This window comes from Lineus longissimus, chromosome 11 (genome assembly GCF_910592395.1).
Source record: "Lineus longissimus chromosome 11, tnLinLong1.2, whole genome shotgun sequence".
Lineage (NCBI taxonomy): Eukaryota > Metazoa > Nemertea > Pilidiophora > Heteronemertea > Lineidae > Lineus > Lineus longissimus.
In genome coordinates this window covers 10,643,734-10,667,954 of record NC_088318.1, presented here as the reverse complement: position 1 = coordinate 10,667,954, position 24,221 = coordinate 10,643,734, and the positions used below count along the sequence as shown (strand labels likewise).

Sequence of the window (24,221 nt, the reverse complement as noted above, 5' to 3'; positions counted from 1 at the left end):
AAGACCTACTAGAAGGAATGGTCGAGCATTCTTGTATCCCATCCCAACCATCAACAGCTCCTTCACAGCCGGCATCTCACGGATTTTGATATCACTGAAAGAACGAATGAATATTTATAGGAAGTCGGCACTTTCTAGCTTGAATACAAAATCAGCTTGGCCCAGAGAGTATCATGTCAGCTTGGTTTTATCCGTCAAAGATTGAGGCATTCTGGTTACAAATGTTTGATTGGTAGACTCTAACGTGTTTAAGCAACACGTACGATTTAGCGCTGCCTTCAGATCCAGAGTCCACCAAGACTTTATGACCCATCGGGAAGTTCTTGACCAAGAAGACGAGTTTGAAGTCTGGAATTGTGTAGATCTGCAAGAGAAGTAATGATAAATGATAAAGAAGTGAGATTTCATCATAGATAAATAGAGGGATTTCATTGCTGACTGGGTCCAATCAACACTTAGTAGGCACCCTGAAGAATCAGTTCCACACTTTCGGCTCGAACTGATGCATGCCCTAGCCCTTGGGAAATAAGACAATGCAGAAGACATCGTTCCAGAAAATTAAACCATTTTGGATGTTAAATGCAACATTTCCAGTAGTGTAGTGTGTTGAGGTCGATGATGACATCCACGCATGGCACACTTTGATGGTGACGTTCACAGGGTTAAGGGCATGAAATGAACACAGGTGAAACTCGCAAATATACAAAAACGCTATATCCGAACATGCCCCCTTTTCTACTTCGAAGCCAGCACTTGGCTCAACACAATATTTTTAGGGGTATTACAATCAAACCGGCATATCTGCTTTTCATTTTGCAATCTTCTCACCTCAAATAAACCATTTTCCCTGGCGACAGCTGCCCAGTATGTCACTGGAATTACTTCAGATTTCTCGGGAGCTGTACCATCTCCCTCTGATGTACTGCAAAAGGCAACAAGCAATATTTAGTATATTTTTGACAAAGTACAACTATAATTTTCATACATGTAGCACTCCTTTATCAGCAATTTTCTCTGGGGTACAGAAGCCAGAGATGAGATTTTTTCTTCTTCTTCTGTTGGTTTTTGTGAGCATCTGTTGACGAACTCCAGCTGTCCACAAACTCAGGTTATGCCAAGAGCCCATTTCATTTGAAAAACTCACACAGATTTTTTTGTGATTTCAATCAGAGTACACACCATCAACAAAATGTATTTTTCATGAAAAACCTCCAAGTCTAAAAATACTCTCTTTGGACTATCTATCACCAAGATTGAGCATGTTGAGTGATCTGAACCTATAATAACACTCTCTAACTTTCCACATCCTTTTTAGCTTTTTTGTGCACAACCAAGCAAATCAGGAAATGGACCAGAGGGCCTTTTCTCAAAGCAGAAAAAAGCATGTCACAAACTTCTTATGCTATTAAGTGAATGAGGTCATGCTTTCCCTGGCATAGGCAATCAGTAAAATGAATCTTGAAATAAGAAGAACTTAAAGGGAAGCTATGGGAACAAATTGATGCAACAAAATCAAATATTTTTTTAAACAAATACATACCAAGTTACATGACAAACAATACTCTACACCAAGGATATGATGAATATTCCTAGATAGTGCAGAAAATTGCATTTAATAAGCAGTTTGCGGGAGTAGCCATGATTGTTCAAATCTCCCGGGCGAATGACGTCACGGATGCAGTGGGTTTTTTTCATCAAGGCGAGTACTACTTGTTTCCAGACCTTTTTTTGCCCTGATACCTTGGCTCAAACGCATAGGGAACTAGACCTGCTCGTTCTTCTGCTGATGCACGGTTGTAATCGAAGGATTCATCGCCGGACATCGACGAAGAACCCGAAGAACTGTCATCTGTCATTTCGCTGTCATTTCAAGCATTCGCCATTGTTCGAACAGCTGATTGTCACAATGGCTGCATCCATGACGTCATTGGCTCTCCGTTTGGAGGAGAGACCAGATTGAAATCCACCAAGATGGCGGCATACTTGATTCAAAAATAAGCAATTAAAATCATCCATTTCACTCAGTAATGTTTGTTTATTTATAAAACCAAGAGCCACAGTTGTTGTTAAGAATACGCAGTGGGAATGATTCCCCATTCGACGAACAGTTACAACCTTAACATCTACGTAAACTGCGTATTCTTAAAAACAACTTCATTAATGTTTGTTTATTTATAAAACCAAGAGCCAAAGTTGTTGCTAAGAATACGCAGTGGGAATGATTCCCCATTCGACGAACAGTTACAACCTTAACATCTACGTAAACTGCGTATTCTTAACAACAACTGTGGCTCTTGGTTTTATAAATAAACAAACATCAATGAGTGAAATGGATGATTTTAATTGCTTATTTTTGAATCAAGTATGCCGCCCTCTTGGTGGATTTTAATCTGGTCTCTCCTCCAAACGGCGTCATGGAAGCAGCCATTGTGACAATCAGCTGTTCGAACAATGGCGAATGCTTGGAATGACAGGGAAATGACAGATGACAGTTCTTCGATTTCTTCGGGTTCTTCGTCGACGTCCGGTGATGAATCCTTCGATTACAACCGTGCATCAGCAGAAGAACGAGCAGGTCTAGTTCCCTTTTCGTTTGAGCCAAGGTACCAGGGCAGAAAAAGGTCTGGAAACTTAGTGGAAACGAGTAGTACTCGCCTTGATGAAAAAAACCCACTGCATCCATGACGTCATTCGCCCGGGAGATTTGAACAAACATGGCTACCCCCTCAAACTGCTTATTAAATGCAATTTTCTGCACCATCTAGGAATATTCATCATATTCTTGGTGTAGAGTATTTGTTTGTCATGTAACTTGGTATGTATTTGTTTTAAAAAATATTTGATTTTGCTGCATCAATTTATAACTGTTGGTCGAATGGGGAATCATTCCAATAGCCTCCCTTTAATACAACTTGACACAGCTGGTTACACATTAACCCAGTGTACTGTTGCTAGCCAGCACTCCTTGGATTCTGTAATCTGCAATCATTTGATACCACCCACCTTGGTTTCTGTTCCTCTTCCGAGGTGGCAAAGACTGATGTATCTGTTTCACCATAAAGTAACTCATCTTCATCATCAACAGTTGCACTGAAACAAAACATATCCATGAGGTAAAGTAGGTTGATTGTGCTAACTGCTGCGATTATATGACTATGAATGACAACATTTTCCCTTTACATACAGGCGCCTGGCATTAGAGACAGGAGTTTGGAAGTAAAGAGTGTCTCATAAGCAAAAAGCTGGCTGGCCCTTTCATTTGGAGTGACACTATAAAAAACAAACTTTACTTTTACATTGTACTACACTGTTAAGAAACAGCCCTGTATTACATGTAATTGAACTGCGACATTCACACGTAATTTTGTTTGTGATGAACAAGATTTTTGCACACTGATATATCAGCATCCGCTGCACCTCATACTCAGCTCTATTAGAGCCAAACTCTGTTTTCTGAGATAAGCTGACAACTTAATCACCTCCACTCTGAAATCAATCCTATGTGAATCCAGGCCATCTGGAACATCATCTTCATCTACACTGAATATATGTGGACGAGGGAGATTGCAATTTGGCCAGCCATCAGGAGAAATCTACACCAATACTTCTTTGTTTTGTACTAACCTCTTATCAAAACTGAAAGAAGTGTCGATAGGTTTGGCTGACTTGACCTCGGAGGTGGGTACTGTCAACTGCTCCTCTTTTGCTTCAGTAGTGAAAAGACCGCTTACATCTTTGTACGCACACACGGTGAGCATCTTCGACTTCTGAAAGTGCATCAGTACACAGGGTCAGAATCTGAACTTTAACATTAACGAGACACAAAAGAATATAAAGCGACTAAGTAAGAAAATGGGAAGGGGACCGAAGACCTGCCCAAAATATGAGTCTCCAATGCGCAAACACAATTTGGCACCTGCTTTTTGTATGAGAGGAGAATCCTCACTGAATTCAAGAAACTGATGTGATTTCAGTGACCTCCCCAAGGCTGACAACTTAACTACGAGACTGCTCTCCCCTCAAGGATCTACATGTACCTGTGAGAGCTGAGGTCGCTGCAAGGCCAGCCTGACCTCTCCATCGATCTCGATTCTCAATTTGAGGAGCATGGTCTCGCCCTCACTACTCATGATGATGATGTAGGGATCAGCTACAGTGCAGTGCACAATCGGGGAGCCAAGGTCAATTGGCACATGTTGGACTTGGGTTGCTGCAAAATAAAGTTACGCTTTACAAAATAGTTTGAACAGCACAAACGCAACTACAATTTCTTCACACATTGTGGATAATAGATCAACATCTGGAAATATAATTATTGGCTCTGTAAATACACTTAGCATAGTACACCCTCCCCCTTCCCCCTCCACACACTTTTAGTTGATATAGCAACAATGCGGAAATGTTCAAGATATTTGAAATCATTTTAGAGCCAGCAAACATGATTAGAAACTCACCTCCTTCAAGAAGCCGGACCCCCATAGGGGACACTTGCAGTATGTACTTGTCATTGCCCACATTGCCAGCGAAGACGGTCGGGGCCTGGGTGCTGAAGCCACTGTGGTCTAACTCCATGATCTCCTGGCCAGTCTCAAGAATCTGTTAAAGACGGATACGAGAAATGAAAAGGTATCATTTGCTTCTCCTAAAAGGCACATTTTCTTGAAGGACACCTTTCTTGCATTTCACACAAATTGTTCCAAATCGGTCAAAATTATCAACACCTACCAGTGGCGGATTGAGAGGTTGGCAGAGACAAAGTTTTTTTAGGGCGCTTCGCCCCAAAAAGCAAATAACTACTTCTAATCTTACAGCCCAAGATGCCTGCAAAATGCTTTTTTGTCACGTATATTTGAAAAATTTGTCTAGGGGAGGGCCAACAGCCCTCGCTGGGTGGGTCTATGCCCCCTTTACCAAATTTCGGGAACCACACCTGACCATTAATTGCAAAGCTTACAATGAGAAATTTCTCATGGTATCAATAATTGTTCTACATTTGAATTTATTCTACATTTACTGATTCTTTTTCTCGTTCCACATAGCCCATCTTCAAGGCTTTGATGAATAGTGCTCTATACATACCATTGTTGAGTCATCCCTACTGAGAATGAGATAGGCGTGCATTTGATCCTCCTTGATTTTCTCTTCGTCCGGGACCTCACCAGTCTCAACCTGCAAGTCAGAAGCATCAAACTTTAGGTCTATGAGCAGAACCTTGAAACCCCACAGTTTGAGTCCTGAGACCAGCAACCTTGTATTTTAAATCTATGTTCCTGCTCATCTTAGGCCTCTGTCTCCTAGTGTCTTCTTGTTGAAAATTCTGGTCACATATTTGTCAAACCAACACATTAAGTTAATTTCATAGGAAAATGGCACTCATATTTTCAGTGATTTCACACAGAAAATGTGGAAGTTGTACGAAGTCTTAGATTTCATCTGACAGGACTTGTGCTGGACTTTCTTACTCGGGAGTCAAACTAAAGTCTTGACAAAATCTCAGGAGTCCTGTAACAGATTTATAAGTTTAGAGTTTTAATAGTGAGGGTCCTCGGCCAAGTTTCATGCTTCAAAAGACACTTTTCTCGAGCCCTGATCTGGAACTTCAAAGTTCAAAGCATCTAAAAGTACTTACTTTGCCAGAATCAGACAAAGTAGACAAACAAGCCATTTGAAGGAAAAATATGGCAGATTTTCCAAGCAATTTGAGCCTTTTTTGCATACAGTGTTTTGTTTCATGTTTTAGTGCACAGTACAATCTGTTTGCCAATTCTGATCTACCACACAGATACAGATACATTTGAATCCTAACCCAAAAAATAAATAAGTCGGGTGGTAAATTCTAAAACATCTGGGTTGAGAATCAACTGCACTTTACAGTGTAAATGCACTATGCGCCAACGAAGCCTCCTCTTGAATTCAGCGGTTATGCTTAGGCAATCAGAACCGCTTGGGTTGGTGCAAAATATGGAAGCAGTCAAAATGTATTTAAAACCACAGTATTGGTTAATGAATTAGAGATGTTTTAGAATAGAAATTGATACTTCACTGTCGGTACTGAATAGAGAGGTTAAGATTTTGATGCGAGATGGGTTATTTTCTCTGGTTCACGTCATCAAGTCAAACTGATTGTTTTGTATCACTGTTTTTAGGCATGCCAAGCATTATAAACACACGGTTTCATTTTGTTTCTGACAACAGGCAATACGGTATCTATCGTCAAAATACCACCTCGGATCTAAATCTTAACCTCTCTATTGCCTCACTATAAGTGCGAGGGTGGAGCTGAAATGTTGGCCAAAACCTCGGCAAATAAGTGTGGTGTTTACCTCTCGCTTTGCTCCGGTCACAGTCCACATGTTGTAACAGCCAGGGAGTTCGCCAGTATCAAAGGTCGTCACCACCTGCGGTCTGATACTCCGCTGTAAAGAAAGAGTAAATGAAGTGAATAAAATAATCACCCACGTAGCGAGCATATTCGGCTTACTTTGGTGTTGAAATTAAATGCAACATGGCAAAAATCGCAAAAGTGGTTGCTGGTGATTTTTAGGAGCCTGCCTCGAAAATTGACTCACCTGAAGTACTGAAATAGCACCATTTTTTCCGTGACCTGATGTGGTCACCAGCTCAACATCCGGGTCGATTGTGTGGCTGAACTCCTCCGAGAGGAATGCTGGTTCACCCATGGTCATCTGGCCACATGGGGCAATGTTCATCAAACTGTCGCATACCTATGGATGATGAAGACAGCATTTTATAAGAAATTTGTGATCATATCGGTACAGATACTTCAGATTCATTATGTCGTAATTAGTAGGAATCAATCCAGTTACTCTACTGCACTGCATAGTCTAGGGTGACCTTGACCTAAGCTGAAAAGGAATTTTTGTAGAATCGTCTCTGAACCTCACCTGCGCTAAAAAGAGAATTTGCACAGTATGACCTCCCTCCAGACCTAAACTAAACCCCAGCTGAAATCTTGAACCTGTGTCGAACCTTGACCTGTGCTGAAAAAGAAGTTTGTGCATGACCTTACCCCTGGACCTCAACTTGACCTGATGAAAACCTTGAGCCTGTGTCAGACCTTGACCTGAGCTGAAAAAAGAAGTCTGTGCAGTCTGACCTTGTCTCATGACATAAACTTGACCTTTGCTGAAAACCTTGAACCTGTGTTGAACCTTGACCTGTGCTGAAAAAGAAGTCTGTGCATGACCTTGCCCTTGACCTAAACTTGACCTTATGAAAACCTGTACGGACCTTGACCTGTGCTAAAAAAAGAAGTCTTGTGCAGTCTGACCTTGGCTCATGACCTCAACTTGACCTTCACTGAAAACCATGAAGGAATTCAGGCTGAATAGCTTTTGTTTAATCTGCAATGTTGTTTGTTTCTTGTACTGACGACCTGTGCTGAAACAAATGAGTTTGAATTTCTCTCACACCTGACCTGTGCTGAAATGAAATCATGATGACCTCCTTATAGGTAGAGCCGACATTGACACATTTAATGTTAGGGCTGTGACCTGCGCTGATCTGTGACTCTTAACCTGCGCTGAAAAGGAACATTTCTGCAGGATGTTAATTCTTCAACCTGTGCTGATAAAAGAGTTGTCGCTATTCAGGTTATTAGTCGCCTTATGTAATAGCATTCCGCGAAGATGACGTCACTGCAGCTGCTGCCCTCTATTTCCCCATCGCTGAATTACAGGCAATGTCGGACAAACATGCGATTTCGTAATGGATTCAGGCTTTCTGACTAGGGCAGTTAGATTCAATCTGGCACATGTCCGAGTGTTGGAAATACTACATAATTGTTCTGAATATTTCTCTCTCTGACTCTATGGTATCATTCATGCTAAAAACAATGCAGGGTCAAAGATAATTGACTTTGAAATAAGCTCAAATGCATAGAAATAAGTGTCGATGTCCGACTGTCACGTGACTAAAACGTCATCAATATCTTATTCAAATGACCTTGTGAGCTATAAATAGTAATGTCGCGGAATGCTATTCCAGATGGTTTTCACACTCAATCTGTCACCGATCTGCCCTGAAAATGTTATCCTGACCTGCCCAGAGCTGATCCTTAACTTAGCTTTTTCTCTTGCTAAAGTGCTCCAGAACTTGTGCCTGGGGAACACAAAATGCTCATTCACCTACACCCCAACTAGCATTGGCCACTTTTGTCCAGGTGGGCATTCAGATACTAGCCTACACACCTGTAAAATACAAATAATAGGATAAGTACCACATAATGCTATCTACACCAGCTGTACAAAAAGAAAGGCTAACAAAAATGCACACACTTGAAAACAATAATACAATTATTCAATTTATATGATACAAAGCAAATATAAGTAAGTGCCCCGTATTACCAGTGCCCCATCTCAGTACAGGACCTCTACAATACGGACATGCACAATGCTATTATACCCAACAGTTTACACAGAAAATTGTGAACCAAGAATGTGCAATTTCCAATAGAATCAATGATGGAAATGTTGCAAATGTAGGTTAGACAAAAAGGTGTTTTGTTTAAAAAGTAGTCAGTGGTCTTGAACATCACCTATTGAATGACATTTTGTGAGAAATGGGGAAATATCGGAGAGATGATCACTGCTGCTCAGCATTGGCTTGCTGCAAATCCATGACTGTCAGGTACTGCCATCTATCAGTTTGAAGCACTGAGAACTAAAACTGCACAAGTCCATGAGTATCCTGAATCACATGGTCTTACACTTGCTTTAAGGGTTAGGTACCATCATTTTGGCTAGAACCTGAAATCCAAAATCAATTAAAACTCCTTCAAGATGAACTGAATGCCCATTTAAAACCTGGAAGGCGGTTCTCACGAAAACAAAGAACTGGCTCCAACCCTTGAAATTGACATTCACTTTGTTTTGAAAGAGTTTTAATTGCTTTTAGATTTCAAGTTCTAGCCAAAATGGTGGTACCTATGGTCAACCCTTATTAATGCAGGGATAAGATGCAAACACCTTGGTAGTCAAGATGGTATTGCGTTTAAACCGAGACATCAACACTTTTTGGCTCAGCAGACCTTTCTCTCTGACCATTAACACCACTACTGACCATAAGGTGATTCTTCAATGATGCAAGGCACACCTCTCATAGCAATTTTCCCCAGAAAAAATTAATGAAAGGCTTAAATGGAATATATATGACGTCTTGGATGTACAATTAACCTCAAATAGGAAAAGTTGGCCTATTCATCACCCCAGCTTTTTATACCATCAGAAATGGGTGCCTAATTGCATCGGTGGAAAGGATCATTACCAAGCAAACATAATTCTGCTAATCTTTTCAATAGAAAGATCTCCCTTTTTATGTTATCATATTCTCTGCATGCTTTTTTATCATACAATTAACCTAATGAAATGGCCAGGGCCATTGTGCTCACCTCATGTGGAGGAAAGATGGATAAAGAGCATGGTATTGTGTCATGTAGTGTTAGGTTTGATGTAGGTCCAAGCAATTACAATTTCCCCAAAATGGCCAATTTACAGTACATTCGACCTCTGTGACCTTGAAAAGTAGGTCAAATCAAAGAAGACCCGGGTGACACATTGAATGGTTGTTAGAATTAGATGTACCTATGATATAAAATTGGTGCCAATCGGGCAAGTCATTACTAGGAATAATGGCATTTTGAAGAATTTAGGATTTGGCCCCCTCCCTGGAGGCCAAACGGCAAATCAGATCGCACCAAACTTCGGTACCTGAGATCACCTGACCAAGGGGTACATGTGTACTTAATTTGTGATCAATAGTCATTGCAGTTAAGAAACGTGCCATAGTTACGGCCTGACAGCGAATTTACGCCATTTGACCTCTGTGACCTTGACAAGAAGGTCAAATTAAAAATCTGTGTGACATATACTGTATGGTGGTTAGATGTACCCATGATATCAAATTGGTGGCAATCAGGCAAGAAGTTAAGGAATAATCACATTTTTAAGGTTTTTGGATTTTGCCCCCTGGTGGTCAAGTGGTGAATCATATTGGACCAAACTTCGGTCCCTGAGATCACCTGACTAAGGGGTAAATGTGTACCAAATTTGGTATCAATAGTCATTGCAGTTTAGAAACGTGCCATCGTTACATCCTAACGGCCAATTTACACCATTTGACCTCTGTGACCTTGAAAAGGAGGTCAAATCAAAAACCCGGAGGATATATGATGCACCTTTGCTAGAAGTACCTACCATATTTTTTTCAAAATTTCCCGACTACTATTAAGGGAGATATTGCATATTTTCACTTTTAACGTTTGGCCCCCTGGTGGCCAAACCATGAAACGAATCGGACCGAAACTTGGTCTCCAAGGTGTCATTACATAAGGGTACATGTGTACTAAGTTTCAACTCAATAGCTCTAACAGTTACGAAACGTGCCCTGCTAACGGACGACGGACGACGACGACGACGACGGACGACGGACGCCACGGTATGGGATAAGCTCACCTCTGCTAAGAGGTGAGCTAAAAATGGGGAAAATTGACACGTTTTATCAACAGGCTAATTACTTGACAAGAAATTAGGCACCTTAGTTCTTTTGTAGTAAAGATCACCTCGAAGCTAATTCTAAGTAATTTCGTCATAAAAAAGTGGGATTTTATCTGCAAGGAATGACTAATATCATCAAAAAGCACTCCCTCTCATGCGTAGCTGATATCAAATCAACCTCAAATGACAAAAGTCTTGGGTAATTTCCTTAATACCAACTTTTTTTGCTTTGTTAGGGCACCTCATTTCTTATGGAAAAAGGATTTCTTGCTAATCAGCTACAATTCCCCTAGCCTGGGAAGTGGAGATCAACTTAGTCTTAAAGGTCGCTATATACTTCTTCAATGGCGTAATCATGAAGATATCCATGTCCAGGGTAGAAGTAATAACTTGTGTCAGGTTTTTATAAGGTTGGTCACCTCGCTGGTTTAAAAATAGCATTGCAAAGCGAGCATAACCCCTCAGCCTATTAAGGTTGAAGGTGAGATAATGGTGAAGTTGGCTTCGTGGAGTGGCTAGTTTGCATATGGAAATTAAAATTGTGGAAACCTATTTTGAGGATGTGAGCATGGCGGCCATATTGAATTTCGAATCACGCTGATTTTCGAAAGGAACCTTCCCCTTACAAAACTGCATTAGGCCTACACCCACTAAAAATTAATTCCATCCTCCAAACCGTTCTCCTCGAAATTGACGGAAACCAATTTCAAGCACGTTGCCCTGGTGACCATATTGAGAATCAGAACGAGCCGCTTTTCGAAAGGAACCTTCCTCTAGTCAACCCCAACGTACATACCAAAAATGAATTTGATCGGACGAACGGTTCTCCTCGAAATTGACGGAAACCGATTTCAAGCAAGCTGCCCTAGTGGCCATATTGATAATCGGAACAAGCCCGTTTTCGAAAGGAACCTTGCTCTAGTCACCCTCAACGTACATACCAAAAATGAATTTAATCGGACGAACGGTTCTCCTCGAAATTGACGGAAACCGATTTCAAGCACGCCGCCCTGGTGACCATATTGAGAATCAGAACGAGCCGGTTTTCGAAAGGAATCTTTCTCTAGTCACCCCCAACGTACATACCAATGAAACGGCCAGGGGCCATTGTGCTCACCGTATACATCTTTTAGTAGGCAGGATCATGCTTAGTTTAGAGGTGAATATGGTGAACACAATCAGGCATGAAGACTTTTTTTAGATGTGTATTGATGTCAAGTAATAAGACAGGGCAGTATATATAAGTTTATGATCCAACCAATAATTGTCTATGACATCAACAAGATCAATATCGTGTGATTGCTAAGAGTCCCTGCAATAAAAAATTCATCGAAAAAAAGTCATTAATAAGCGAGATATTGCATGTCCTACTTTTTCAGTTTTGACTCCCTGGTGGCCAAATCAAGAATCAGATCAGGCCAAAATTCGGTGTCAGAGATTATCTGATGTAGGGGGTTACATGTACCAACTTTCAAGTTCATAGCTTCAGCAGTTAAGAAACGTGCCATAGTTACACTCTAATGGCCAATTTACGCCATTTGACCTCTGTGACCTAGAAAAGGAGGTCAAATCCAAAAATCGTAGGACATGTGGTGTATCCTTGCTAGAAGTCCCTGCCATAAAAATTTTATCGAAAACAATTCACTCAAATAAGCAAGATATTGCACTTCTTCCTTTTTCCATTATGGCCCCCTGGTGGCCGAATAAAGAATCAGATCAGGCCAAAATTCGGCATCAAAGGTAATCTGATGTAGGGGGTTATATGCACCAAGTTTCAAGTTCATAGCTTTACTGGTTAAGAAACGTGCCATAGTTTACACTCTAACGGCCAATTTACGCCATATGACCTCTGTGACCTTGAAAAGTAGGTCAAATTGAAAACCCGTAAGACATGTGATGTATTCTTCCTAAGAGTACCTACCATAAAAATTTTATCGAAAACAAGTCACTTATAAGCGAGATATCACACTTTTCAGATATCCACTTTTGGCCCCCTGGTGGCAAAGTTGAGAATCAGATCAAACTGAAATTCAGCACCAGAGGCTATGTGATATAGGGGGTTATATGCACCAAGTTTCAAGTTCATAGCTTTACTTGTTAAGAAACGTGCCATAGTTTACACTCTAACGGCCAATTTACGCCATATGACCTCTGTGACCTTGAAAAGTAGGTCAAATTGAAAACCCGTAAGACATGTGATGTATTCTTCCTAAGAGTACCTACCATAAAAATTTTATCGAAAACAAGTCACTTATAAGCGAGATATCACACTTTTCAGATATCCACTTTTGGCCCCCTGGTGGCAAAGTGGAGAATCAGATCAAACCAAAATTCAGCACCAGAGGCTATGTGATATAGGGGGTTATATGTACCAAGTTTCAAGTTCATAGCTTTAATAGTTAAGAAACGTGCCATAGTTTACACTCTAATGGCCAATTTACGCCATATGACCTCTGTGACCTTGAAAACAAGGTCAAATTAAAAACCCGTAAAATATAAAATGTATATTTGCTATGAGTACCTACAACAAAAGTTTTATCGAAAACAAGTCACTAATAAGCGAGATATCACACTTTTTAGATATCGACATTTGGCCCCCTGGTGGCCAAACAGAGAATCAGATCGAACCGAAAATCAGTGTCAGAGGTCAGCTGACCTAGGGCATTCTGTGTACAAAGTTTCAAGTTCATAGCCCTAGCAGTTAAGAAACGTGCCACTGTTAGGATACGACGACGACGACGACGACGACGACGACGACGACGACGACGACGACGACGACGACGACGACGACGACGACGACGGACACAGCGCTATCGTATAGACTCCCCTTACGGTGAGCCAAAAATGAATTTGATCGGACGAACGGTTCTCCTCGAAATTGACGGAAACCGATTTCAAGCACGCTGCCCTAGTGGCCATATTGATAATCGGAACAAGCCCGTTTTCGAAAGGAACCTTGCTCTAGTCACCCTCAACGTACATACCAAAAATGAATTTAATCGGACGAACGGTTCTCCTCGAAATTGACATAAACCGATTTCAAGCACGCCGCCCTGGTGACCATATTGAGAATCAGAACGAGCCGGTTTTCGAAAGGAACCTTTCTCTAGTCGCCCCCAACGTACATACCAAAAATGAATTTGATCGGACAAACGGTTCTCCTCGAAATTGACGAAAACCAATTTCAAACATGCCACCCTGGTGGCCATATTGATAATCGGAACAAGCCCGTTTTCCACAGGAACCTTCCTCAAGTCACCCCCAATGTACATACCGAAAATTGAATTGATTGTCAAAGCCGTTCTCCTAGAAATCGACGGAAACCAAGTAGCAGACGCCCGCCCGCCCTGACGGACGGCGCACGTGACGACAATACCCCTCTAGCCCATTTGGGCTGAGGGGTAAAAAGGATGATCACCAACGTTTTCTGTCTCAATACTCTTGGCCCATCTGTAAATTTTTTATGATTTTATGTGAGTGAACACCTCAATCCGCTTATACGAAAGGATCCGGCAGCAATATCACCTCTATTGCTGCTCACTGTCGCGAAGTCACCTTGGGGTTCCCGACATCACATTATAATAAGCCCTCATCCCATATCCTGACAGGCAATTTTGGCAAATCCTGAGACTATTTTTTCGGAATCCTGCTAGAATATGCTTGCCTATCCCAAAAACCCCAGCTGTTTTTCGTCAATCCTGGCATCCTGAAAAAGACCATTGCCCCTCCTTTTAGTCTTTGTCATTATTCACATGATATAATCATTCCAAATGTGTGTCGTAGAAAGGGTAAGATGGCCCTTGTGATGTTGTAAATTATGTAGGGGAAGCAATAAGAAGTGGGACACTGCTTTTTGTGGCCTTAAAAACATGCGGAGCTGTATGACTTCAGGTGAACTGGGTAACTTTAGCATCCCTCATTCTTCTTGAAAAACATCAGTTGATTACATAATGTGCCAATTTTTTCATGAGTGATTACTATGCATCTTATTTCACGATTTGACTTCAAGTCACAAAACTTGCAGAATGAATCCTCCCTATCATTTCATGGTTTAAACAATATTAACATGATTAGGAAAATTGACGTTTTGGATGACTTTGATGAGAACCAAGCAATTGCACTTCTTTGGCCTCACAAGCGAGGGTGAGGCTCAGTATGAATAGGAAGCAACGACAGCACTAGTTTGCACTGTCAGATTACCTTCCATTTGTCGATCAAATTTCTCTCTCGCTTCAAATTTAATGAATGAAGAAGGTTTTTTTAAATGCAGAAATCTGAAATCATTAAAAGTAGGACCAGACAAGCGGATCTAATCTAGTTAATTCACCAATTTTGAATTTTCTTGACTGAATGAAAGGAGGCTTGCTAAGTGTCATTGAGTAGGTTATAGTAGCATTTTGAAGTGGATTTCAACGATCAGCTTGTGAGTGCCAGTTTACAATTCTGATGGAAATATTCAAAATGAGCTGGTAATTTTATGTTAGCTGAAACATTTGGTTCAATGGAGTGTGAGCTTCCAAGCAACTCAACCGATAACATATTCTGTATGTTTTTTAAAATAATTTTAAGGAATCGAAATTGACCAAAAAACCATCTAAAATGAGAAAATCAGATAATCAGCTAATGGCAGAGTTGCTTTTATTACATGTATAAAGCCATCTTGACATACATGAGAGCTACATTGGCAACACCCCCCCCCCCTCCTCCTCAATCTTGAGTCTGCAAAGGTCAGATTTTTGGACTTGGAGAAAAGCTGATTACCCATAGGCATGAATGACAATACAGTCCAAACCACAATGGTCATCCCTAAATTGGCGATATTGGCGCTCTACCCAGAGCATAGGTCACGCGTAAAATACGTAAAGCATAGAATTATAAGCATGTCACTGGTGCATCATTGATGCGCAACTTGCGCGTATGTTTCACATCAATGACACGATGCAGGATGGATGTCATTTGTGATTTGGACTGTATCTGTGACTTACTAGCCCATGGGTGATATTAAGCGTCATAATGGTCGGCCAGATGAGGAAAAGGCATGAGTAAATAAGGAGAAGTGAGATTTTGTTGGTTTCTAATGGGCTATTTTATCACTCCAGTCTGACAAATTTATCACCGAGTAAAGTAAATTTCAGCAGTCAGCGAATCATGGCAAGACAAGTGACATCAGGTGTGGGCCACGGTAAACTTTGTTTGGCTTTATATGGGTTTCTAATGAGCTAATACATCTATCAGTGGTATGTCCGGGTCAAATAGTCGAGATATGTCGAGTCAAGTGTTGTTAGGTTAAGGGAGAGACCATAGAAATTGGTCTTTAGGGGTTTATCTACCTCACAAAACAGCTGATCTTCCCCTGATGGAAAGGAAAGGTATAAAACCGAAATAATGAAACATAACAAGTACAAGAACGAAGCAGCAGCACATCATACATTTGTCATAAAGCAGTAACATGCTGGTTGGTGAAATGGATAGATCAGCAAAGGTCACACCTTGATTTACCAAGTGTATTCTCAAGGAAATTCTCAAGCCCATGGCACAGGGCCATAACCTTGGAACCTGCTGTCTGAAATGGGAACTCTCAGATAATGATGATAATATTGACAATTGTTGATATAGCACTTTCCCAAACTTCGGTTGCCCAAAGTTGTTTTGACAATTTTTACCCGTACATTCTGGTGCCAGCAAAACTCCTTGGTCAAAATTCTTTCCTGTTGCCTATATCCATGGTTCTTTCATATGGAATATCTCTGCTGCCAGCTAGATACCCATTTGGTCCTGAGTGAACAAATGCAAGAAAGGTTAACATGGTTAAGTGCCTTGCCCAATGAAACATAGATGTGTGAGAGCTGATCCACTGATAAAACTAAAGGCCTGTGTACACTAGCAAAATATTAGCAACATTTTTACAACATTTGCGGTTGCAACAAATGTTGCAAAAATGTTGCATAGTGTGTACAGAGCAAAACGCGTCTTACAACATGTTGTAAAATTGTTGTAAAAATGTTGCAAATTAAATGCAATGCAACTCTTTGTTGCATGTTGTAAAAATGTTGCAAACTCTTCAGCCAATCAGAAATAGGATTTGGGTCATGTGATCTACCTGAGGTCATGTGACTTGAATAAGCGGCCGGTATGGCAACTCTCAAGTGAGTGTCTTGCTTCGTAATGGGTGGTGAAACCTTTTCAAGAAGTTCTTCGAATGCAGTTTCATCCATTTGCAGGAAGTTTTTGTATGATGGCTTGTCATGCAGTCAGCCGTAACTCCTTTAACAGGCAGTGATATGCCCCATGATCCACCCTCATTTGGATCCAGGGCCTGGTCTCTTTGGTTTATTTCGCCGCCTCTTCCACATCGCAACAATGACAGCTAAAATTGCTGCAGAAGCACTCAAAACACATCTTCTCTCCTTGGAATCATCCATTTTCCCTCCAAAATACCTATTTCCCTTTGTTCCCACTAAAAAGTTTGCAACAATTTACCAACATGCTGTAAAAATGTTGCTAATTTGTTGCAATTTTGTTGCTAGTGTACACAGGGCCTTGAAGGGCTTGTTGCAAAATTGTTGTAAAAATGTTGGTAAAATGTTGGTAAAATGTTGGTACTATTTTACTAGTGTACACCCTGCTTTAGACACAACTAGAAAAGACCCAACTAGAAAACTAAGACCCAACTAGAAACTATTAAGACCCATAGGACTATAAAACTAAGACCCAACTATAAAACTAAGAACCATAGGACTATAAAACTAAGACCTTTACAGTATTTTGGAGAGGAATTTAGATTTGTTTAACTTGCTCAATTCCATCTTATGGCCAATATTCAGCACTGAAATTTCTTAGACAATCATAGAAGTAGTATTTATGTATACTGTGTAAGTTTCAAAGTGATTGGAGAATGTTGCAAGTTGGTCCTTTAAGCCATGTCTACTGAAATCGGCCCCTCCACTCCCAGAATTAGGAGGAGGCCCTAGGCTCGTTTCCCAAGTTTAGATTGACCCCTATCCAGGCAAATGAACTTTCAAGTCACTTTACTTAAGTGCGATTTTCTCCAGCCTCAGACACATGGCATCGTTTGGAGAAAGGCGACATCAGAAAGATTTATTTGTCTACTTCTCAAAACCACTAGGAACTTTTCAGATCTCGGTGTCTGGGTTGAAGGAGATGTCACATTTGATGACAAGTCGGGGGGGGGGGGGGGCGCAAATTGCTATTTGATGCCTGTTGCATTGTAAAAATAGCTAAGCTTGAAATATCTAGCTGAAATTTCTCTATGAAAGGAATGCTTTCATATTCACATAATGCATGTCATTGGAAAGCTGAGAACCTTGGGTTTTCAAAACCGATTGGAAAATTGATTACTTTACCAGCAGACTCGAGTCAGGTTGAGGTGACAAAAACAGGGTTGAAGCATAGGGAAATAGCTTAGCCTCATCCATCTACCACAACATATTTTGTGGGAAATGATATTAAGAAGTTTATTATTGGGTCTTAATTTCATAGTATTGGTCTTAGTTTTATAGATGGGTCTTAGCTTTCTAGTCCTATGGGTCTTAGTTTTCTAGTCCTATGGGTCTTAGTTTTCTAGTTGGGTCTTAGTTTTGAGTCCTATGGGTCTTAGTTTTCTAGTTAGGTCTTAGTTTTCCAGTCTCATGGGTCTTAGTTTTCTAGTTTGGTCTTAGGCTTTTAGTCCTATGGGTCTTAGTTTTCCAGTCCCATGGGGGGTCTTAGTTTCCTAGTTGGGTCTTAGTTTTATAGTCCTATGGGTCTTAGTTTTACAGGTGGGTCTTAGGTTATCGAGTCTTAGGTCTTAGGTTTATAGACACCCGCTCAGGACTCTAACAACTATGCCACTGATACCATGTATAATACCTATCTTGATGTACACGTATTTCATATGCAAGAATGTCATACCTTAGCGCCTCGCAAACAAGCGAAAAGGGATGATGATCACATGTGGCCAAAATCGTTCATTTGCGATTTTATTGCAGGTGCATGTGACATGAACTGGTGATCGTAGCTACCTGCAATCGATATCACACCCAGCGATTACCGGTTTCACTAGCAAGCAAGAGAAATTTCATATAGGAGTCTCATATAACAGCGATATAATTGCTGCTCGCAGCCATTTGTCTCGCTCGTTTCCGCGGCACTATTGAGGAAGGGAGATTAGAATTGAAGATGACATGGGGAGGTTTTATTTCAAATTCATATGACAAAAGTCATAAACATGATAAAGATAATAAAAAACAAAATTTATTGCAGTATATTCACGTCATGGACAGCCTTTCATAAATCCTGTGCACAAATCAGGAGACAGGCTCCATATGGGTTGTCAGCACACTATATCACATGCTTTGGTCTTTGTTCAGATAAATGGTATAGTTGCTTCAAAGTCACGCAACCAGGAACCAATCTTGATACATAATCTCCTGAATGCTGTGAAAACTTTTCCATTAGGTTTGTTTAAATAAATCAGGGGACTAATGGACTTTTCTCATCAATGTGGCTGATTGGGTTCATGAGTTTCTTGACGTATTTATATCAGCGAAGTGAGTCAAGTTCATGGGTTCACAGAAAGAGAAGGGGGCGCTTTTTCTGAAAACGGCCCTCTGACTTGCCTCTTGATCTGTTTCATGTTTTTGTTTACACCTGTAGTGTAGCAACACTTGTAGTGTAGCAGACACGACTAAAATCAACTAATACCAGACTGGGTAATGTTCGCAACCTAATAATTTGCAATCTTGGAGGCAAAGCAAAATATCAGACTTGCGAAAATTTCACCTCCTATGCATAAACCATTAAATTTCGTCAGCAAATAAAAGGCGAAATTTGTCTATTGCAAATTGAAAAGGAGCAAGATCATAAAAAATTTCAGGTCCACTTATATTTCAGTTTAGACTATACTGGGGACAATATGACAATAAAGTACATTTTGATACAGCCAAACCCCCTTAGTGGAGCCAAAAGGATAGTGTCATCTTGGGTGAGGCAGAATGTCGCCCACGTTAATTCTGTTAAATCTTGCAACAACATGAAAACTTTTCCATCAAGCCAGTATAAATACATCACATGACTAATGGACCCTTCCCATCTATGTGGCAGATGAAGTTTACCAGTTTCCTAACATACTTATACCAACAAAGTGCCTCACGGTCGTGTGATAGTTGTAATGAACTCCTTAGGGTTTCAGTCATAAATGGCAATACTTCATATGTTTACCCCCAAACCATATTTTTTATTGCAAGTATCCTTATAACACACTATTCTTAGGTTCTGCCTAATTCAATAAGACCTATTCTGCTACATGTATCACATGAAATGCAGGGATATTTCCAATAATTTTGTATGATCGAGGATGGACATAGAAAACACGTGACCTTGTATAATCCCAAAATTTATCCCATATACCGGTAATCTAAAAATATCCACTTTCGGGAGAGAAGTATGGTTTCATTCATGAAAGGATGGAGTTCTGGTGCTTCCATGTCAGGTCCCAGTAACCATCGAAAATCAAGGAGCACCATTGACATCTGTTAGTTGCGACATTCTTATTACATATTGTGATTTAGAGGTGTGTGAGTAGAGTGGGTGCCATAGCCCCCTTGTTAATGGCTGCGCTGTTCGTAAAAAAATTAAAATTTGTAATTGAATTAGAAAATTTCCAATTGCGTCAATAAATACCAAATATAAATTTCAGCTATGCCGTTGAATAAAAAGATATACAAATGTGTACTATGAATACCAAGTTTCAGCAGATTCGTGAGCATAGTAACTGCACTACGGCATTGTGTACACCTGCATTTCTATTTTCCTGGCGCACCAGTAATTACGAACGGCGCACCCCTTTATTTCATACATTGTTAAATATTTTTCTGTTTTTCATGGCAATACCATAGGTTAGACACCTATTTTCACTCTCCCTTTCAAATTACAGGAACTGCTCTTGTGCTATAGCATGTGGGTGGCCTTGAACGAAGATGCGAAGTTCAACAACATATTGCTCGATGTTCTTTCCACACATGAGGGACTTTCTAATCACCTCTAACAGATATCCCAAAGGGGACCTCACGGCTCCCTGATTACCTGTCAACCCTACCTGACCCCTGATAATCAGGCAGGCAAATTGATGACGGATATATACCTGGAAGTGGTGTCACTTTAACCAAGGAGGAGTCCGTTGCAGTGCTCCCTTGATGTTTCCTTGAATGTCTATTTGTTTGAGGCAGAATTGGTGTAGTGACATTCTAAAAGTAACGGGATCGGTGTAGTGCCATTCCAATAGTAAAGGGATTGGCGTTGTGCCATTCTAATAGTAAAGGGATCGGCGTAGTGCCATTCTAATAGTAAAGGGATCAGCGTAGTACCATTCTAATAGTAAAGGGATCGGCGTAGTGCCATTCTAATAGTAAAGGGATCGGCGTAGTGCCATTCTAGTAGTAAAGGGATCGGCGTTGTGCCATTCTAATAGTAAAGTGATTGGCGTAGTGCCATTGTAATAGTAAAGGGATCGGCGTAGTGCCATTCTAATAGTAAAGGGATCGGCGTAGTGACATTCTAAAAGTAAAGGGATCGGTGTAGTGCCATTCCAATAGTAAAGGGATTGGCGTTGTGCCATTCTAATAGTAAAAGGATCGGCGTAGTGCCATTCTAATAGTAAAGGGATCAGCGTAGTACCATTCTAATAGTAAAGGGATCGGCGTAGTGCCATTCTAATAGTAAAGGGATCGGCGTAGTGCCATTCTAATAGTAAAGGGATCGGCGTTGTGCCATTCTAATAGTAAAGTGATTGGCGTAGTGCCATTGTAATAGTAAAGGGATCGGCGTAGTGCCATTCTAATAGTAAAGGGATCGGCGTAGTGCCATTCTAATAGTAAAGGGATCGGTGTAGTGCCATTCTAATAGTAAAAGGATTGGCGTAGTGCCATTGTAATAGTAAAGGGATCGGCGTAGTGCCATTGTAATAGTAAAGGGATCAGCGTAGTGCCACTCTAATAGTAAAGGGATCGGTGTAGTGCCATTCTAATAGTGAACAGCTATTCATGTGTGGCAGGAGGTTTCAGTCTCGATCAAGCAAGCCAGTGGCAGAGAATTGAAAACATACGGGAAAAAAAGAATTGGAAGGTAAATTTTCGCAGGCTGTGTAAATGGAAAAGTACCCTAAAGCCCTCACCATTTTAACCAGAAGATTGTGGATTTGATTCTGGCATATTTTCTCATGACACCAACTAATTTGCTTATCTTGGGTAGATACATTTGCCATGGTATAATCATATCCTTCAAATGAAACTGGTGAACAACCTAATTGTTGTAGCCTACCTACCTTTCGCCTGAATCATACACAAGCTGGTGACTTTCTTTCAAGACTTACCTACAAAGATAAAGCAAATCACAACTTTTTAAACATACGATGAACTAAGAGGAGCAATGTAAATGAATGACGAATTCACAAAACCAAAAAAAATCTAGGGATAAATATGTTAATGTTGGGCCAACAACTTACAAGATTGATGTCATTCTGTGAATGTCACCCTGGCATTTGCGTGATTGATGTCAGAATGATGTCAAACTGCAATGTCGGCCAGATATCAAATCTGCAAACATTTACTAGAACCTGGGCTAACGACCGCCAATTAGATATGTCTGCCTCTGGCAATGATCACCAGAGGCTATTAAAATAAAATGTTGATTAGAGAGCTGAGCGTCAATAAGGACATTATTAGCTCTATAAACAATATTTGGCGATTGAGTAGGAGGAAACCAGAAACCCCGAAGGAGACCTACACTGTCGAAGAGTGTCGCCCTCTCTATCACATGAGTGTACTGGGACCGACCGAGAATTGAACCCAAGACCTCAAAGGTGACCGGCGCTGATGTTACCACTGCACCACTTTGACAGCCCTGCGCCACTCTGACAGCTAAAACTGCTTTGCGACAAAAATCACTCATTTGTGGCACTCTTTACAAGAAAGATTTCTGGATGTGAAATTTGGCCGGAATTGTAATGATAATGTACATTCATGATTTAAGCTCTACTCTCTGGGAGTATCACAGGACTGAGCTGCCGCTATACAGCGCTCAGGACTAACATTCATAGGTTGCCATCTCTGCCAGCTAGGTATCCATTTACTCCTGAGTGGAGAGAAGCAAGTAGGGAAAATGCTTTGCTCAAGGACACAAAGACGAAACAGCGGTGACCCTTCCGAGAATCGAACCCACAACCTCCTGATTATGAGCCCAGCGCTCCAACCACTACGCCACTGATCTCCCTTGGAGATGAGCTGATTTGCTTTTTCTAATCCTGCACTTTGACCAAAGATATTGTAGCATTGCACTCGTTTATTTACATTTAGTCTGCAGTATTAACAATACAACTGCATCCTCTGGCAATCAATTTGATAGTTTACAGACAGACATTTCTTTTATTACCTTTTTCATTAGATGTCCGTTGTTTCGTACTTTATCCATTAGCTGATAAAAAGTCACCAAAGAATAAATAGAGACTTATCTTTAGTGTTTCTCGATAAAACGCAGCCCTCAATAAAGCCAACTGATGCAAAAAATAATCATCAAACATGACATTTAAAATATATTGGTTATCAGCAGTGGCATTGGGTACGCTTTCAGTTCAACCATGATTGCCGAGGCATTTTCTTTAGAAAATCCTTATAAGCAAAGCTGATTTGGCATTCGACTGGCTGGGCAAACTGACAGGTTTCATTGTTGAAGAAAGCAGGACCAGCAATATATCGTTCATTTATTTCACGTTTCACTTCTTGTGAAAGGATGAAAGACAACGTTGTGACAAGCAGAGAAAGGTGCGAATCTCAAGTTGATGAAGATTGAGTGCAGAAAGTTCAAACGCTCAACGCAATAATTTCTCCCCACCTGTAGATCATGTAATGATTGCAACTGCTTTATTTTCTTGCATTTGCAATCTGGGAGGAAAATGAGAAATCTAAAATGTGAAATCTGGCCAAATGGTGTAATGCAGCCTACAGAACCAACTGAACAATGCTGAATGGCCACATGGCAGAAATGCAGAGGAAACTGGGGACATCCGTCAAACAGGGCAGGCTGTCAACGAAGTGGACACAAAGAAGCAGAGGGTTCAGATGTACATTTGTCAGAGTCACCTTTGACATGTAAATCCATTTATAATCACAATGCAAAAATGTGACCCACCACGACAAAATGAGTTGCTTGTCGCACAGAAGATGATCCCAAAATGACACCAGGAAATAATAGAAGAAATTGAGGAACTCCGATATCACAAAAGGCAGACAACAGTGAAATGAACAACCAGTCCGTCTCAACCTGCCAAGCTCGGAGTGACATGCGACTTGTTTCGTCATGGCGGGTCACAAATATCTTTATCTAATTGTAACTGGATTTTTTCTCTCACGTAATCAATTATTCTCAATCCAAAAGTAACTGCCAATTTTCAAATAACTATCTTCATTGGTTACTGGTATGGTAACTCTAAGCTGCGCACCAGCAAAACGATAATTCCTAGAATCTAAATCCTAAATGATGAAGGACAAACTCGGCACTTTGTTATCATAGAGTGACTTGGTCCTTCATACTTGATCCGAGACTAGTCATTATTTCACTCAAGCAAGCTTCGATCTCACTTTATTTTGTCACCAAATTGGTTCTTCAGAGTTAATCAGTCGGAAATTGTGTGGCCAGCGATTCGTATTCATCTGA

At 40.7% G+C, this 24,221-nt stretch overlaps 1 protein-coding gene across 1 annotated transcript in view; it reads right to left on the bottom strand.

The window, feature by feature from the left end:
* Positions 1-24,221, bottom strand: part of LOC135495682 (cleavage and polyadenylation specificity factor subunit 1-like) — a 226,941-nt gene that overhangs the window by 10,358 nt on the left and 192,362 nt on the right. The window contains exons 14-23 of the mRNA XM_064784529.1: positions 6,570-6,725; positions 6,324-6,416; positions 5,080-5,169; positions 4,455-4,596; positions 4,038-4,210; positions 3,625-3,767; positions 3,004-3,090; positions 829-922; positions 264-364; positions 10-94 (exon numbers count right to left, since the gene is read on the bottom strand). Coding sequence (XP_064640599.1) covers positions 10-94; positions 264-364; positions 829-922; positions 3,004-3,090; positions 3,625-3,767; positions 4,038-4,210; positions 4,455-4,596; positions 5,080-5,169; positions 6,324-6,416; positions 6,570-6,725 — 1,164 coding nt within the window. The remainder of the gene's footprint in view (positions 1-9; positions 95-263; positions 365-828; positions 923-3,003; positions 3,091-3,624; positions 3,768-4,037; positions 4,211-4,454; positions 4,597-5,079; positions 5,170-6,323; positions 6,417-6,569; positions 6,726-24,221) is intronic.